Source organism: Scyliorhinus torazame, chromosome 15 (assembly GCF_047496885.1).
Source record: "Scyliorhinus torazame isolate Kashiwa2021f chromosome 15, sScyTor2.1, whole genome shotgun sequence".
Classification (NCBI taxonomy): domain Eukaryota; kingdom Metazoa; phylum Chordata; class Chondrichthyes; order Carcharhiniformes; family Scyliorhinidae; genus Scyliorhinus; species Scyliorhinus torazame.
The window spans coordinates 129158202-129177819 of NC_092721.1; the positions used below are offsets into that span (position 1 = coordinate 129158202).

Sequence of the window (19618 nt, forward strand, 5' to 3'; positions counted from 1 at the left end):
ACCTTGTTAGCGCGTAGCTGGCGAGCGTGGTCCTGGCGAATTAGCTGACAAGCTTTCATTTGCCGCAAGGAGCCCGTGAGGCCTTATTAAGTGGGGCAATTAACGTTGAATTGCATTGCCGACCTTGCTGGGCAATTCCTGCTCACTACCACACTTAGATATTTTTCCGGAGAATCCTGCCCATAGTGTCATTGGATAGTGGTGGGCAGAGCTGGCGGGAAATTGCCTGAAAAATTGAAAAGAACTTAGAAATTTTGGGGGAGAATCACGCCTTCATCATTTTTTGAGAGAATTGTGTCTGAAGTGGAACACCTACATAGGTTAATGGACGATGGTCTGCTGTTGTTTGGAACAAACCAAACAGAATCATTTTGGAAGCTGCATATCTGTTTAACTACATCTATTCATACAGCTGCTCATAGTTCATCTCATCTTTAATGCCTAATTCAGAATTCCTTTCCATATGTCAATCTGTATTTATATCTAAAATAGCGAATTCAAAACGTATTTAAAAATAATTTTTTTAAACTAAACTGTGTATCACAACTCCAGTTGAACTAACATTGATCTAATGAGTGGAAAGTTTGAAACGAGCTCTTGCTGTACTTCTTGTTTGCTTCTTATTGCAGCATTGGGTTGAAAAAGCTGAAAATCAGACACTTCTCTCAGATACCCTTGACCTGTCTGAACTCTTCCATCCAGATACCTTTCTTAATGCTCTGCGTCAAGAAACTGCAAGGTAAGCTTTGAAACACTAATGATATATATTTTCTTAATGATTTATAGACTAAGAGCTGTAGAGGAGTGAAGCTATTTAGATGTCCATGTATATTACTCAGTCAAATCTAAGAGTATTTGTAAGAAATTTTAGATATAAACTCAAGTCTCTCTAAATCATTTACTTATATTGCAGAGTTATGGGTTGCTCAATAGACAACCTGAAATTTGTTGCGACGTGGAAAGGACAGATACAGGATACAAAACTTCAAGTCCGGGTAGGAAACCTGCTTTAACAAAAAGCATCATTAATTATCTGGTGTTAAAAAATCATAAAGTTTAGCAGGAGGATGACCACTCAATAACAATGTTGAAGAATTTGATTACATAAATTGTGTAGAAACACATCTTGTTATTTTAAAGAAATGTTAAAAATATTCTTCAGGAGACTGAACACTATTAAGGAAATTTTGACAAATAGTTGCTTGGTATTGGTTCCATGGAATCTCTACAGTGCAGAAGGAGTCATTTGGCCCATTGAGTCTGCACCGACTCTCCGAAAGAGCACTCTACCTGGACCCACTCCCCACCCTATCCCTGAAACCCCGCGCATTTAGCATGGCCAATCCACCTAACCTGCACATCTTTGGACTGTGGGAAGAAACTGGAGCACCCAGAGGAAATACACCCAAACATGGTGAGAACGTGCAGACTCCACACAGACAGTCACCCAAGGCCGGAATCAAACTCGGGACTCTGATTCTGTGAGGCAGCAGTGCTAACTATTGTGCCACCCTGATAGTACCATGCCATCGTGGTAGTACAGAACTTGAGTATTGCTGAAAAAAGACATGTGGTTGAAGCTTTTCATCTTACAAGTGTCCACTTGTGAATCCATCAGCATCCTCTTCATGCAGCATAAGTTGTTCTCTTTGCGATTTGGTATTCTTGTCATTTCGTCCTGATGAGTGTGGGGTGGCAGTGCCACTCTCAATAGCATGTCTCTTTGCTGGAATTCTCCCACTGTTGGATTCCCCAGGGCCGGCGAGCTATGGAACTTCCACTCACATCAGTGAGACTGAAAGATCCCACCAGCATGAAGGGCCGGAAAATTCCAGCCTTGGATACCATATTGAACCCTTCTAACCAACAGGGTGGTATGAAGCAATACTTCCAGATAACTGAAGCTTAAATCCTATTTTGTAATATTTGTGATTTTTACAGTGCAACCACAGGAAACAGGGTGGGCCTCAGGCCTTGCGGTTGGGATGAATACCCGCTGCCCAACACCCATTTCAATCCTACAATCGCACCTTAAGGAATTGCCACTTCACACATTCGGAGGCTATTCGTGCCAATTACACCCAACTTCAGATGGAGCTATCTATTCACTTCCCATTCCTTTCTCTGTTCCTGTAACCTTTAAAGTTCTTACATTTAATTTAATGTAACCTGTAAGTTGATTTTCTTGAGTTAATGCAAGATGAAGCTTAAATCCACACAAAGAGACCGAGGCAGAGACCAGTTATAATGAGCCTCATGTCGCCATCTGCGCTGTCATTGAGCGGTGCATCGGATTGCTCAAAATGCGGTTCCGATGCCTGGATGGTACTGGTGGTGCCCTGCAGTATACCCCCAGAGGGTCTCCCACTTTGTGGTGGTCCACTGTGTCCTCCACACAGCAGAGTGACATGCTTGAGGAGGAGAGACATGTAGCCTCGTCTGAGGAGGAGGAGCTGGACTAGGAAGGGCTTCAGGACGAGCCCGGAGAGGAGCCACAGGAGCTGCTGGAAGTTGGAGGGCAGGTGACGGCAAGGGTCCAGCATGCCCTTATCCACACCAGATTCACATAAGACGAGATTATGTCTGTCAACTCAATCCCATCCCCCCAATCCCCTCCTCCCATCCTCCCCATTTCCCTCCTACCCCCCAATCCCCCTCCCCATTTCCCTCCTTCCCCCTCCCCTGAATTCCTCCCTATCCCTCAAATCCCCAATCCCATCCCTCCGCCCTCCATCACCCCCCACCACATCACACCACCTCCTCCCCAAACAACCTTCAAGGGTTTGTGCAACATGTCCAGTGTGGTGGGCCTGTGTCGGCACTGGCAATTGGTCAACATACAAGGCAGGAGAGTGATGATAACTCACTGTGGGGAAAGCTCTGGCGCTCCTCAGTTTATGCCAAAGTCTGACTGCTGTCTTCCTGCTGACAGCACACTCACACCCATCCTCTGAGCGGGGTCTGCAGCATCGGGGGCGTTTGATCTTGGACCACTGTGCCGGTGGGGGTGGGGGGTAGGGGGGGCTGCAGGTTAGCCCGCTGTGATGATTACCGTGACAGAGGCTTCACATGTATCAGGTGTAACAGGTTTTAATAGTGAACTATTGACATTTCCATTCCCCATAGCTACAGATATTGACTCCCCCACCACCACCCCGCCCAAGTATCCACTCAGTACTCCACAATCTTCTTGATCTTTCATGGCCTTCTTCTATGTCTAGGTGTGTCCCCTGGATGCACATCAGAGGCAGAGGCAGCTTGCTGCTTTCCATGCCCTGTGGTCTTTGATGCTCTTGGCAGACGCCTTCTGTGGGCCTGGAGCCGAAGGGCCTCAGCTGACTCAGTGGTGTTGCCGTGCTACTTTGTTCTGCCCGCTGACCTTGAGATGTGCCAAAGGAGGGTATTTGGGAGAACTGGAGACCACCGTCATCTCCTTGGTGGATGGCCCGGGTTGGCCTACAGCATTTCCTCCTCCCTAATGGTGCCCAAAGAGCCCAATGTGTCTCCATGGGACAGAGGGGCAGCTGGACTGAGGACCAGAGGCCTTTGAATCATCTGGTCTTGCATGCCCTGGAGGCTACCGATTGTCGACGCCGCCGGCGATAGTCCTCAGTGACTGGGCCATGCTCTGGAGTGCCGCTGCAATCTCCATCTGCATCTGGTACAAACCTCTCAGTGACTGAGCCATGCTCTCCAGTGCATCGGCAATGTACCCATGCATCTGTAACACATCCCTCAGTGACTGGGACATGACGTTGAGACTGTCAGTTATGGTCGTCACTGACTGAGCCATGCCTTGGACTCCACCACTCAAGGCTCTGAAGTCGTGTTCCAGGCTTTCCACTGCGATCGTCGCCTGAGCAGTGTTAACCTCGGTGCCATGCATGGTAGACAACATCTCCTGCGACCAAAGGCTTTGGGACTCCTCCAATCGGCTATGCAGTCGCTGGAATGTACCTGACATCCCCTCCTGAATCACGGCTATGTCCTGGGAGAACCTTGTCCAGAGGCCTGGGCGTCAGCAAACCTCAGACTGCTGTCTCATTTGGATGTTCATGCCTCCACATGATGTGCATCAGCAACTGTGTGGTGCTCACCAGATTGTGCCCCAGAGGCATGTCCACTAATGTCACCTGGTGTGTATCTCTGTGCTGGTGGAAGGTGGGGGTGACAGCGGTGACCCCTCACTGGTGTTCTCCTTGGAGCTCTCCTCCGAGTTGGTTCCGTGGGTGGCGGGTGGTGGTGGGGAAGGGTGATCTACTCCGCATGGCCCGGCCTCATCAGATGGAGATCCTGAAAGAGAATAGACATGTGGTCAGTGAAAGGGAAGGATCATTTTGTCTGACATGAACAACTCACCTGAGACAGGTCATCTGGGTGAAGGGGCAATGGATCCTCACACCTGTGACGCAGGTCAACCTCACTGTTGGTGACTGTTCCTCGGTTAACCCCGTGATCTCCAGGGTTTCTCATAGGTAGGGGGTAAGGACTTGGGCCTCTGGTACTCTGCCCCCCCCCCCCACCGTCTTGGCCCTTTCCCGTTTATTATGGGCTATCTTCTCTTGCGAGGAAAAAGAGGGCATTGTGAGCTGTATGCTTCAAGGGTCAGTGGGGTCTATTGCAGGTGACATGTGTGGGCACCGCATCTGGACATGAAGGGGTTGTGTTAGTGGGTGCCAGGAGGTGCTTACGAACAAGCACAAAGGTGCGAGATGTCAGCCAGTGATCTGGGGGCTGGGGCTTTGGGAATTTGTGGGATGAAGATGCCAGAAGAGAGATGATAACTTACTCTTGCAGCTTGTTGGAGGCCGTTGCTCTTCTTCCGACATTGGTGCCAATCCTCCTGGTTATGCTGTCTACACCGATAGCCACTGCCTCCTGGCACCATTGCCGATCCTGCTGCTGGGCCTCCAACCCCCTCGGGGGAACAGGATGTCCCATCTCACATCCACAGCATCAAGAAGCCTGGCCAGGTCAGCATCACCAAAGCGAGGAGCAGGTCTGCGCGCTGCCATGCTTGTGTGTTGATTGGGAATGTGTGCTGAGGGAGCGTTTAAAAGCAGCCCCTCTCTGTTAGCAGCGGGATGCTGAGGCACTAGTCAGGCGAATCAATTAGCGAGACAGCCAGTAATGACGAGACTCATGTACGGGCTCATTTTTGGCACTAAGTGCCGTTGAATTCGGCAATGCGGCCATCGAGAAACACCCCATCAAACTCGCCCAAAATGACACTCAGAAATGTTTCTGTTGAATTGCACTCATTGTTGTTAATGTTATTGATATGAGTTCTAAATTTTCTTTCTACCAGTTTGATGCTTTCTCTCTCTTTTCAACCGTCGTGGTTTAGTAGTGTCCCAAATCTTATCTTTCTGACACCATTAACTATTACATACAATTGTTAGAACACCTCCGGGTCATTTCCTTTGACACCTGCCATCCCATGTTCTCCAGTCTTTACTCATAACTCAGCATCACTCTGGTGGCTCCTCTGTGAAGTACCTCCATGGCTTGTATCACAGTGGCCAGAAATGGATGCAGCATTCATCAAGGTTTGATCCGATCAGTGCATCCTATAACTTTAGTATGACTTCTTCTAATTTGCACCTTACAATTTTAGTTATACAGTTCAACTTTCTGTTTTGTTGATTGCTATGCTGCAATGATGGACATCTTGGGCGAGATTCTCCGACCCCCCGCTGGGTCGGAGAATCGCCGGGGGCTGACGTGAATCCCGCCCCCGCCAGTTGCCGAATTCTCCGGCACCGGAGATTCGGCGGGGGCGGGAATCGCGCCGCGCCGGTTGGCGGGCCCCCCGCCGCGATTCTCCGGCCCGGATGGGCCGAAGTCCCGCTGCTAGGATGCCTGTCCCGCCGGCGTGGATTGAACCACGTACCTTACCGGCGGGACAAGGCGCACGGGCGGGCCTCGGGGTCCTGGGGGGCGCGCGGGGCGATCTGGCCCCAGGGGTTGCCCCCATGGTGGCCTGGCCCGCTATCGGGGCCCACCGATCCGCAGGCGGGCCTGTGCCGTGGGGGCAGTCTTTTCCTTCCGCCTTCGCCACGGTCTCCACCATGGCGGAGGTGGAAGAGACTCCCTCAACAGCGTATGCACGGGGATGCCGTGAGCGGCCGCTGACGCTCCCGCGCATGCGCCGCCCGGAGATGTCATTTCCGCGCCAGCTGGCGGGGCACCAAAGGCCTTTTCCCCCAGCTGGTGGGGCGGAAATTAGTCCGGCGCAGGCCTAGCCCCTCAACGTTAGGGCTCGGCCCCCCAAGATGCGGAGGATTCCGCACCTTTGGGGCGGCGCGATACCCGACTGATTTGTGCCGTTCTTGGCGCCGGTCGGTGGACATCGCGCCGATACCGGAGAATTTCACCCCTTGAGTGCCAAGCCTGTCATAATCCTTCGATCTCTTTAAACTTCACCCTGAAATTATTTTGACATTGATCATTTTAAACAGTAAAATATCCAATTGACACATTGAAATCACTGTTGAAGTACACTGAGCTATTTAAAAAAATATGTGAGATGAAATTCTCTCATTTTGGGACTCAGTGCAGAAGCAGGTGGCTGCAGTGGCGCCTGTACCACCGAGCAGAATAGCGGGATACACTCCAGATTCTGTGCTTAGAAGCTTATTAATTATGCACAAATGAGTTGCCCTCCTACTCTCCTGGTGGGCCGACAACTCAGCTGAAGGTTCTAATCTCCCAGTGTCATGTTTAAGTACCAGTCCAGCTCGTATAATTCTCCAGCCCACCTGTCTTTGTGCAGGATGTCAGCAACCCAGAGGGAAAAAGTTAGCAGCCTCAAGAAGTTGCGCCTTGACTCAACCACCCTTCCCCTGAGCCCATCACCTGCGAGACGCCCATGCCCCGCCTGGACCTCTATCCACTGCACCAAGAATCTTCATCCATCCCTTCCAGTAAACAACGTGATCCCTTTGATTCTAATAAAAATAAATTACTGCAGACGCTGGAATCTGAAACCCCAAGAGAAAATGCTGGTAAATCTCAGCTTTTGATCCCTTTGATCCTCTTGTTTATGAGCTTTTCATGCAGCCATGTCAGGGTCCAGCATTCCCCCCCCAATCTTCCCTCTGTCTTCCATTGTTCATCCACCTCCTTGCCCCTCTGCCTGTCATCTTGAGCCCTTGCCTCCACCAACTCCTTCAGCCCTCCTTCCACGTTGTCTCTGTTGTATCATGTACTTGTGCCAGAAAACAATATAATGCTGCAGCATGTGGGTTGAAAGCAACAATCAACGGAGGTTTATTAAAAGGTTGTGAACTGAAGGCTATGGGGCCAGGTGCTGGCAAATGGGATTAGGCAGGCAGGTCAGATGTTTTTCATGTGGCGGTGCAGACTCGGTGGGCCGAAGGGCCTCTTCTGTGCTGTATTATTCTGTGATTCTGTGAGGTACAAGGGCTGGATCTAGACTGAGGGTAAAAGCCTGTGAATCAGCTTATGGTGTCACAGACTGTCCCGTGACTCAACTCTTAAAGAGACATTGCAACACAACAACAACCCACATATATATAAACAGTCCCCCTTGTTTTTGTTAGGCCTCATAGCCCCCTCCAGCCTCACCTGCATTCCACCCCCGGTCAAGCTTCAGACCGTTGTTACAGTGGCAGTATGAGTCCCACAGCACAGTCCTGTCCAGTTGAACATTGTTGCGTGGCACCAGGGACAAGGAGGCCATTGTACTCTCCAGTTGTTTGCATTTCAAGAATACTCAGTAAAACAGCTGCCCACAGCAGCCCATCAAGCCATTCAATTTTGCATCACGCAGGTGGGAATTTGCATTGGGTTCAAGTCTGATTGATAAATGAGTAGCAAGCATGAGGCGGCCCACAGTTGCAGTCCTGATCCAACACAGGAGGGTCCATAGGTCCAGACGCACGGTTCTATCCATGAAGTCTGTTCACCCTCTAATCAGAATGACTGTACACCCAAATATGGACCAACGAGACGCAGGAGCATCAGTAACCTCAAGGGAACATACTGAGTGCTCCTGGTCCCATCATTTTCCTGGAAGATAGAGGCACAGTGTCCAGGCATCAAGTTGTGATTGGGATGCTAGGCAATGAGTCCCACATGCTACATGTCCCACCCACCCACGGGAATCCACTTGGCCTGTGTCAAGTGCTTACTTACCCATGATTGCCAATTCCCTATTAGCGATAGCCTTCAGCCGCTTAGCCAGAGTCCTCAGCAGTCAGTGGGGGTTATGGGTGATTGGTGGGTCAGACGGGCAGGGACAAGGGTTGCCAACGGAATGGAGTTAGGATTCAGGGGTTGGCATGATGGCGCTGCGAGCAATTGCCTCCTCAGGTGCCCCCCCCCATGCTCCCATAGCGTCCCACCCCTGCTCAGGGTACCCCCAGCCCCAGCTGAGGGTCCCTCATCCCCAGCAAGCCCAGTGCCCCCGGGCTCTTTACCTGTGAGCAAAGATGCTACTCACCTTCTTGGCTGCCCACAGAAGCCCTTCCGTCACGTTCACGTTTCTAAAAAAGAGTGCTAATCGGCGCTAGCGTGAGCACTTGCTGGGGAGGCCACAGAATGACAGGAGGCCATTGAATATGGGGTGGCTCTCGTTAATTGTATGGAAATGGGGCTTAAGTGGTGATAATTGGTTTCTTGCCACGCTACGGTGAGATTCCAATTTCGTCGAGGGCAGCGGGCCAGTTGCAAGGCAAACTGTTTGGTGCCTGTTGTGGTTCCCGTGTTTGGCCTTTCCCGTGATTTATCACCCTCATTACGCTTGAGCACGAGGAGTGTAATGAGGCCAGAAGATCGCGCCCTTAGAATTCTTTGGGGGAGCTGAAAACAGAGATCGGGCCGCCATTTTGAAAGGTTGCCCTGATCTCTAAGTCAGTTTGTGTAGTCCCCCACACTCCCCCACCCATAGGCAATGTCACCGTCACACACATTGGGCACTGCCCCAGACCCCCCAAGTGAGGAGACCGCGCTATGGGGTCCCTGGGGGTTCCCCCTCTTCAGGCCCCCCCACATCCACTTACAGGCCCATCCCCTTTCAGGATCTCCACCTGTCACCCCCAACCTCCCAGAGATCCCTGCTTACGTGCCCTTCAAACTCCCCCCACCTCCCCCCCCCCCCCCCCCCCTTTCATGGACATGGACCCTTTCGGGCCTGGACCTTGGCAGTGCCACCCTGGCACCTGGCCATTCTTGCACTGCCACTCTGGCACCTGGGCAGTGCTACTGATTTGGCAGTGCCATCCAGGCACTTTGGCAGTGTCCAGATGGCACTCCAGGGTGCCAGAGTGGCACTGCCAAGGTGTCTGTGTTCCAGGGGTAGGGCCAGGGAGTCACCCTGCACTTACCCTGACCACCAAGGGTTTGCCGATAGCCCGGGTGAACCCCTGGCTGCCGTTCCGCCCGGTCCACATTTGCGTGGACCATTGCTGAACGGCGCCTGGCTGTGGCATCACTAAGGAGGCCGGTGGATCCCGCAAGGCCAATAGATCCCGTGTAAGTTCAACGTAATCCGTTTAAAACTCTGCCGAGCACGTTTAGCTGCATGTTTCCCGGCACGCACAGGCTATTCAACGTGACTTGCTTTAAATAAGGGACCTGAAGGGTGGATCGCGCGGCCGAGGTCGCATATAGACCCGTTTTTTACAGTGGTGAGCTCCGCTCGCCAGAACTCCCCGTTATAAAGAGACCTCCAAAAGAATTCCCGACCTCACCTCCAGCCCGAGCGCAGTATGGGAGGGCCCCCCAGCCCCGCCCCCTTGCACCCCCCAACACCCACATCGTGCACAAGCAAAAATGTCAGTTTGGAAGCTTGGCAGTGTCATCTGGGCACCTTGGGAGTGCCAGGTTGGCATGCAGGTGGCACTGCCAGGGTGGTACTGCCAAGGTGCCAGGCACAAACTCTGTGTGGAGTTTGCACATTCTCACTGTGTCTGCTTGGGTTTCACCCCCACAACCCAAAGATGTGCAGGTTAGGCGGATTGGCCACGCTAAATTGCCCCTTGATTGGAAAAAAAATTATTGGGTACGCTAAATTTATTTTTTAAAATGTTTTTAAAAGGTGGGCAGAGCAGTAGCAAATGGAATTCAACCCGGAAAAGTGCGAGATAATGCACTTGGGGAGGGCTAACAAGGCAAAGGGTTACATATGAATGGTGGAACCTGGAAAGCACTAAAGATCAGAGGCACTTTGGAGTGTATATTCACAGATCCCTGAATGTGGCAAAGCAGGTAGACAAGGTGGCTAAAAAAGCATATAGGACGCTGTCACTTGATTTATGGGATACTTGCATTTATTAGCTGAGGCATAGAATATAAGAGCAGGGAGGTGATGCTGGAACTGTATAAAACACTGGTTAGTTCACAGCTGGGTACTGTGTGTAGTTCTGGTCACAACATGATAGGAATGTTGTGTTTGCACTGGAGAGGGTGCAGAGGAGATTTACCAGGATGCTGCCTGGGCTGGAGGGTATGAGCTATGAGGAAAGATTGGATAAGCTGGGTTATTTTCCTTGGAGCAGCAAAGTTTGAGAGGAGGCCTGTTAGAGGTGTATAAGATTATGAGAGGCATAAATAGCGCAGATATGAAGGCACTTTTTCCTTTAGTAGGGGGGTTAAAAAACAGGGGGAAAAAACTTAATTAAGATACGAGGTAGAAGGATAAGAGGGTAAATGAGGAAAAAACTTTTCACACTGAAGGTGGTGGGAGTATGGAACTCACTGCCTGAATGGTAGTTGAGTCAGAAGCTCTCGTAACATTTAAGAAATATTTAGATATTTACTTCCAATGTCGTAACCCCCAGGACTATGGGCCAAGTGTTGGAAAATTGAATTACTGTAGTCAGATCTTTGTTAATTGGCATGGATGTGATAGGCCGAATGCCTTCCTTCTGTGCTGTTAACATCTATGAATCAGACAGATGAAGGCAGCTACGCTGAGAGGGCCAGAGGCTTTGCGGCAGTGGCTAGGTTCCCCAAATCCAGGGTGCAATAGATTTCACTCGTGACCATCAAGACACCAGCAGATGAGCGGGAGCCTTCGTGACCTGAAAGGGCTTACACTCAATAAATGGATGGTCTATGACCACAGGACACAGATTCTCCAAATTTGTGCCCATTGCCCTGGAGCTCCCATGATGATTACATCTTGTGGCAGTCATAGGTACCAAGGCTGTTCATAGCTCCTACATGATTGGATGGATGGCTCTTGGGCAACAAGAGTGTCCTTTTAAAATGTGACTGATGACCTCACTCTGTCGCCCCAAACAAAGAGGCAGAGGCATGGTTCAACAGGAGTCTTGCTTCCACAAGGGCAGTGGTGGGGAGAACCATCGGGCTGCTCAAGATGCGTTTCAGATGCCTGAATCAATCGATGGAGCATTTCAGTATCCTTCAGAGTGGGTGTCCCTCATAGTTGTCACATGCTGCCCCCTGCACAACCTGGCCCTGGCAAGGTGAGTCATAGTGGAGTGTGAGGGAAGCGAGGCAGCTCCACAGACCCAGGAGGTTGATTCCAATGATGGGACTGAGGAAGAGTCTGTGGCGGCAAGAGTGAAGACATGGAGGCAGATGACAGAAACCTTTAGGGGGGCAGGGAGACCAGGGATGCTTTGATCCTGCAAACCTTCAGCTAGGCATCCAAGGCACCGATCCTTCCTCATGCCAATGGCACTGCCTCCAATCATTAAATGCTAAACCAACCAAAACTGCAGAACCACACAATGCCATACAGTTACAAGCATGTGCTGCATCTGGCACCTATCGCAGCCGTCAAGCCAATTCAGCCCATTAAAACAAAATAAATGCTTACATTATTCTAAATGAACAAACAAAGAACATACAAAGTTGCCAAACAGAACACAAATTTCTAAATAATTAACCCAAATAATGTCACCCTTGACGAGCTCTTGTTGTGCTCAAGGTGCCTTCAAATTACATCTGCAGTTGCTGCGTCCCCATTTGACCCGGTGTCTGATGAGTTTCCACCCCACCCGCACTGTAAAGTCTATTGGCAGTCACATATCACTGTAGGCGGGCCTTAATTGGCCACCCAGCGTAATATTGTTTGAACGTGATCTTGGCCAGGAGTGGGTTTTATATCCACTTCCCACCACACCAACTTCACGCGCACTCTGAACATAAAATTCAGGCCTTGGATTTCCTTTTATAACATGTAGCTGTGCTGTTCTAACTTTTATGTTTGTGTACCTGGTCAGAAACCATGCAAATAACTCTCTAAGGGATTCTGTGCACTCTAATCCTCATTGTTATGTAATTCCTGTTATTTTAATGTCTGTTACATGAGATTGTAAAAGAGTTTTCTGTCTACAGAGAGCACAGTTCTATTGATGTTGTAAACTTAATTGTATCTGCAGGTAGATGGTGCAATTGGTGCCAATAAATCTTATCCTTCCATCTTTGGGTGAGAAGGGAAGTTTTCAGAGTTTGCCCTCATGGAGAGGTTATTTGTTAGAATCAGATTTCCTATTCTCACACATCAGGTTGCAAGCATTAGCTTCCTGTTTTTAATCAGCAGCAATAGCTTTTATTTCTCAGAGTCTTTTCTATCCTTATTACAGTGAATTAATTGAGTTTTGGCACTCAATGGTTCCTGATATGCAACTAAATATTTAATATGTTTCTGTTGCAGATTGGAGGCCTCTATCTAGAGGGATGCAGCTTTGATGGGAATCGACTTTCAGAAAACCAGCATGATTCTCCCAGCGTGTCAGCTGTGCCCCCCTGTTATATGGCCTGGATTCCTCAGGTACCAAGTCATTTAAGATCTAAACCTTTAAGCTCTTTATCCACCTTAACCAGTATTGATGAAGACTATTTTAAGCCAGGCCCCACATAAAGCATAATCTACCTTCCTTTTTCAGATGCCAATTAACCTAATATGCATTTCCAGTAGTTTTTGTTTAATTTTAGATAAGCAACACGCTTTGGGCAGTAATTTTGTACACATCCATGTTTGAAATGTGATTTAATTGGTTTTAATTTTTGCAAGGTAGCATGCATTGCATCTTAACTAACTGAAAAAACAGTTAGAAGGTACCTACAAAAAAGGTACTGAATCATCTAGTAAACTTAACAACCAAACATTTTATGAGCTTAAATTTGCCAGTGTTCTCTAATTCTCCTGTGTGTGCTCGACTCCAGTGTTTTTTCTAATGAATAACTTGGATAAAAATATGAATAATCAAATGTACCCACTACGTGCTGTACTAGACCGAGACTAATGAATCTAAGTTTAATGATGGCACAAAGCTGTGTGGGAATGCAGGCTGTAAGGAAAACACAAATAGGCTACAAAGGCATATGGTGAAGTGAATGGGCATCAAACTGGCAGATAAAGTATAATGTGGGAAGTGTGAGGTTATTCATGTCAGTATTAATAGGAAAGCAGAATATTTTTCAACGCTGTGAAACTTGTTTATATTCAGAGGAACTTGGGTGTGTACGCATACAAGGAACACAGAAAGTTACCATGTGGGTGCAGCAAAAAAATTAGGAAAGCAAATGGAATATTGGTCTTTATTGCAAAGGGATTGAAAGTCATGCCAGAATTGTACCGGTGTTTGGTGAGATCATACCTGGAATACTGTGCACAGTACTGGGGTGAAATTCTCCGGTATCGGCGCGATGTCCGCCGACCGGCGCCAAAAACAGCGCAAATCAGTCGGGCATCGCGCCGCCCCAAAGGTGCGGAATCCTCCGCACCTTGGGGGGTCGAGCCCTAACGTTGAGGGGCTAGGCCCGCGCCGGACTGATATCCGCCTCGCCAGCTGGCGGAAGTGCCCCGCCAGCTGGCACGGAAATGACATTGCCTGGCGGCGCGGGAGCGTTAGCGGCCGCTCACGGCATCCCGCGCATGCGCAGTGGAGGGAGTCTCTTCCGCCTCCGCCATGGTGGAGACCGTGGCGAAGGCGGAAGGAAAAGAGTGCCCCCACGGCACAGGCCTGCCCGCGGATCGGTGGGTCCCGATCGCGGGCCAGGCCACCGTGGGGGCACCCCCCGGGGCCAGATCGCCCCGCGCCCCCCCCCCAGGACCCCGGAGCCCACTTGCGCCGCTTTGTCCCGCCGCTAAGAGAGGTGGTTTAAGCCACGCTGGCGGGACAGGCATCCTAGCAGCGGGACTTCGGCCCATCCGGGCCGGAGAATCGCGGGGGCCGGGGGGCCGCCAACCGGCGCGGCGCGATTCCCGCCCCCGCCGAATATCCGGTGTCGGAGAATTCGGCAACCGGCGGGGGCGGGATTCACGCCAGCGCCCGGCGATTATCCGACCCGGCCGGGGGTCGGAGAATCTCGCACCTGGTCTCCATATTTAAAGAAAGATATGCTTCCCTTGGAGCAGTACCGTGAAGGATCACTAGATTAATTCCTGGGATGGGAAGGGTTGTCCTCTGATAGGTGGCTGAGTAAATTGGGCCCATTCTGTCTGGAGTTTCGAAGAAGAATGAGAGGTGATCTCATTGAGACATACAAGATTCTGAAGGGGCATGACAAGTTAGACACGCGGAGGTTATTTCCCCTGCCTGGGAATCCAGAACACAGGACCCAGACTCAGGACAAAGGACTGATTATTTAGGACTGAGAGGAAGAGATGCTTCTTCCCTCAACAGATTGTGAATGTTTGGAATTCTTGAGCAAGATTTTGGATGCTCTATCATTGAATATATTTAAGGCTGAGATAGACAGACTTTTAGGACGGGATTCTCCGAACCCCGCCGGGCCGGAGCGGCGTCGCATGATGCGCGCCCCCCTCACCGATTCTCTGACCCGGCGCAGGGTCGGAGAATCCCACCCAGTGTCTTTGGAATGCTGCAGGATTCTTCTCTTCGCCCTGAGATTGTCTTCCCTCCTACATTCTGCCTGGTAGTTCACAGAAAAGCTGCATACCCTTCTCTGCTGACCATACTCACTACAGCCTTCTGTTTTTTCTGAGAGACTGCTCTCTCTCTTTTATCTAAAGCCTCAAGAGACTGAAAGTCTGTCCACAGTCAGCCCAGTTACTCTTGGCTTTATTTTCAGCTGTGATATATGGCACATACATTTATCTCGCCCCCGCCACCATGGTAACCAAGCCACACAGGCTTGCTGTCATCAGCCAGAAATAAGATCACTTGACTCTGCTCAATCCTCCATTTCATCTTGATTTAAAGAGACAATCCAAAACATCAATTATCATATAAAACCTTGCATTCATAACAGTGAAGTAAGGCATCTGCACATTCCATGCAGTGCCATCCAGGTCACTGACAGAAGAGTGAGGCTGGAGGGGAGGGAATTACATTTCTTTGACAGTAGAACCCAAACCCTTGACCTCTACTACCTAGATAGACAGTGGCAGCAGATCTGTGGAAACACCACCAGATGGAAGTTCCCTCCAAGCCACACACTAACTTGGAACAATATCATTTTCCTTCATTGTCGCTTAGTCAAAATTCTGGAACTCTCTCCGTAACAGCACTTGGTATACCTACACCATATGGACTGCAGTGATTCAGGATTATGGCTCACAAGAAACCACTCAAGGGCAATTAGGGATAGACAATAAATGCTGACCGTGCTAACGATGCTCACTCCCAAGAACAACAAAAATAATGTTTATATGGTCCAGTCAGATGTGGCAGTGAATATCTAAACTAATAATAATAATCATTTATTGTCACAAGTAGGCTTCAAATTAAGTTACTGTGAAAAGCCCATAGTCACCACATTCCGGTACCTGTTCAGAGAAGCCGGTACGGGAATTGAACCCACGCTGCTGGCCTTGTTCTGCATTACAAGCCAGCAATTTAGCCCTCTGTGCTAAACCAGCTTCCTAGTCGTCTAACATATCCATTTCAGTATTGAACTTGAGGGAGCAGAGATGAGAGCCTTACTAGGGCAATGGCCAAGTTGAGAGTAACGGTTTTAGTGGGAACCAGGTTAAGATGGGGGTGAGTGTGTGGCTGGGCAGATCAATAGCTGCAGAAACGTCTTGGTGAATGGGGGTCCAAAAGCTAGACATTGGGAATTTTGAAATCGCATTTGTAAGTGATCTGGGAAAGTTTTTCCATGGGCAGACACAGAAGAAAGTAAGGTTTGGGGAAGAAAGGGGTTGTGGAGGGAGAGCAATACAAATAGGTAATCAGGGTTGGGCCTGCGATTTTTTTGTTGTTGCTGAAATAGCCTCCTTACTTTATCCTATGCATGTAGCAAATTGCTGACCCTTTACCTTAATTCATTGTGCTGTCTATCTTCTAACTTCTCTGCTCCCTGGAGTGAATGATGAAAATATGTCCCTCCCATCTCTTTGTAAGCCAGATGAAATATTTTTAAAATGTCCCTGAATCTCAGGGGTTCCAAATCTCGGTCCAGGCCATTGACTGGATCAAAGTACCTATACTCACAGTGTATCTATCACAAATGGGCGGCACGCTGGCACAGTGGTTAGCACCGCTGCCTCACAACGCCAGGGATCCGGGTTCAATTCCGGCCTCAGGTGACATTCTGCGTGGAATTTGCACTTTCTCCCCGTGTCTGCGTGGGTTTCCTCCTGGCGCTCCGGTTTCCTCCCACATTCCAAAGATGTACAGTTTAGGTGCATTGGCCATGATATATTGGCCCTTAGTGTCCAAAAGGTTAGGTGGGTTACGGAGATAGGGTGGGGGAGTGGGCGTGGCGGGGTGCTCTTTCCAAGGGTCGGTGCAGCTTTGTTGGGCCGTATGGCCTCCTACACTGTAGGGATTCTATGAAACATCCATGCAGCATTTTGTAGTTTTGGTGTAATGGTTTGGTGTCCCCTTTCCCAAATCCATCGTTATCCTCCTTGTTTGTGGCTGGTGGTGGTCTTAGACCTTACAACACCATCAGGAAACTCTATTAATGTTTAGAGAAATTTTGTAAGTGAGGCAAGTAAAGATCTATTATGTCAGTCTTTGCAAAAATATTAGAATGGCTATACTCCTAGAGACCAGTCCAGGGGAAAACAATCATCCTTCAGCAAATATGAGTAGCACAGTGGTTATCACGGTTGCTTCACAGTACCAGGGTCCCAGATTCAATTCCTGGCTTGAGTCACAGTCTGTGCGGAGTCTGTACGTTCTCCCCGGTTTCCTCCCACAAGTCCCAAAAGACGTGCTGTTAGGCGAATTGGACATGCTAGATTTTCCCTCAGTGTACCCGAACAGGTGCCAGAATGTGGTGACTAGGGGATTTTCACAGTAACTTCATTGCAGTTTAATGTAAGCCTACTTGTGACAATAATAAAGATTATTATTGATTATTAAATTGCTCAATTCCAAATGAAATACGTGATATTTGAGTAATAAAATTTTTGAAATGTCTAAAAAGATATCGGCTGGGATTTTAACCTTAGGCAGAACCAGAAGATTCCAGTGGTGGGTGGGGCTAGAATATCCTGACCATCATTTGTGCTTCTGCAAAAAAAAAGTGGCTGGATGAAAATAAGACCAACCCCTTTGATATCTTTTTCAGAGCACCAAAGAACAACATAAGTGAACTCTAAACAAATTTCCAAGGCTTCCGCTCCCTCCTTTATGGAATAACCTGTCATGCCTACTCCCCATTAATGTACAGTTGCTTACACTTTAGAAATGTTTATCTGTAAAAATGTGGAAGTTAGTTTTCAATCAACGTCTTTTATGCTCCGACAGTTTACCAGAAAGTTGTGACACAAAAGGACGCGCTGTCCAAGACTGTTCATTGTTTGCTTGCCTTCGTATTTCCTGTTTTGATCAAATTGTTAGTTCCTGTTGATTTTTCTGGCTTAGACACCCAAAAGCTGCCTGCTGATGATTTCACAAAACTGTTTAAGATCTTTTATTCTCTCAGTTGTTGTTGGCTTTGGTTAACTTGAATTTTTTCTTGCAGGGTGCTAATGGGCCATACTCTCCTGAAGAGTGCATTTCGTTGCCAGTGTATACCAGCACTGAACGGGATCGGGTGGTAATAAACATTGATGTTCCCTGTGGAGTCAGCCAGGACCAATGGATTCAGTCTGGGGCAGCACTATTCCTGACAAATCAGTAATTCATTGTTTGTGTTTTTCACAGAATCTTTGAAACATGAAATCTCAAATTTAAAAAAATACAATAGATTGCGTGTTTATCTATTGAACATCCTGTTGACGTTTACTTACTGCCAATCACATGTGATACACTTGGTACATTGTATTTCAAATTACACCTGAATAAGACAATATTTCTACTTAACTGAATTATTTGTGCTGCAGAACTTTAATTAGAAATAATTGAAACAGCTCAGATTTCTGCAATTAATTACTACCTTGTTTCAGTTGATTCTATACTTTATGACTATTGATTGTTGGAAAGGAAATGTTTCTGAATGATTGTCATCTTACATATACCCTCAGAATGCATTTCTCATTCTTTGTGATCTCTAAGATATTGCTTGTCACACTCTTATAGTTAATTTTGAAGCTTAATATTGCACAAGTTACTCTAGTTATGTCGTGCTTTTATGAATGGCTACCAAGGAACATTCCATTGTATTTTGTTTATATCAGTAAAATTTAGATATCGGAATAAAGAAATAGATTGATGTGCCCTCTTTCATTTTATTTATTAATGTCACAGATCATAGGACAAGATGCCTGCCTGTTGAAGCAAAGTTTTCTTTATGCTTCACTCCCATATCGCATTCAATAGAGCAGGCCGTGAATTCCAGCTAATTTATGCTTCATTTATGTTCCGAGACTGATGCCTAGCTTCAGAAATTATTATATAAAAATAAATGCAAATGTGATGCCAAGACCCATCTTAAGAAGTGAGTAGAAATAAAACAACTGCCATCAATGATACAGGCAATCAATAACTATCATTTTTTTCCCGGAATCGATTTCATGTACAGACATATTAATATCACGGGACCCCAATTTATATTATGAGACACCCAGCCAACACCTCACCTGTCTGTCTCCAGGCAGCATCTCGCCTGTCTGTATCCAGGCAGCATCTCACCTGTCTGTATCCAGGCAGCATCTCACCTGTCTGTGTCCATGCAGCACCTTGCCTTTCTGTTTCTGGCTGGAACCTCACCCATCTCTGTCTAGGCAGCACTTCACCTGTCTCTCAAAGCAGTACCTCAGCTGTCTGTGTCTGACTGGAACCTCACCTGTCTGTATCTAACCAGCACCTCATTGGCTAGAGTCTCCCTATGTCCCACCTCTTATCTTGAATTTTAAGTACTCCATTGTGAGCTTTTAACATAGACATAGAATTTACAGTGCAGAAGGAGGCCATTCGGCCCATCGAGTCTGCACGGGCTCTTGGCAAGAGCACCCTACCCAAGGTCAACACCTCCACCCGATCCCCATAACCCAGTAACCCCATCCAACACTAAGGGCAATTTTGGACACTAAGGGCAATTTAGCATGGCTAATCCACCTAACCTGCACATCTTTGGACTGTGGGAGGAAACTGGAGTACCCGGAGGAAACCCACGCACAGGGGAGGATGTGCAGACTCCACACAGAGTGACCCAAGCTGGAATCGAACCTGGGACCCTGGAGCTGTGAAGCAATTGTGCTATCCACAATGCTACCATGCTTTCTTTGGACTCTAACAAAATCAGCCTTGAAAGTCAA

General features: G+C 48.3%; 1 protein-coding gene across 3 annotated transcripts in view; it reads left to right on the forward strand.

Annotated features, from left to right (window-relative positions):
- dync2h1 (dynein cytoplasmic 2 heavy chain 1) overlaps window positions 1-18573 on the forward strand; it is an 866357-nt gene extending 847784 nt beyond the window's left edge. For all 3 annotated transcript variants that reach the window (XM_072476728.1, XM_072476730.1, XM_072476729.1), the window contains 4 exons: window positions 630-739; window positions 914-995; window positions 12653-12769; window positions 17884-18573. In XM_072476728.1, coding sequence (XP_072332829.1) covers window positions 630-739; window positions 914-995; window positions 12653-12769; window positions 17884-18042 — 468 coding nt within the window. In that variant the 3' untranslated portion in view covers window positions 18043-18573. The remainder of the gene's footprint in view (window positions 1-629; window positions 740-913; window positions 996-12652; window positions 12770-17883) is intronic.
- Window positions 18574-19618: the final 1045 nt, after the last annotated feature.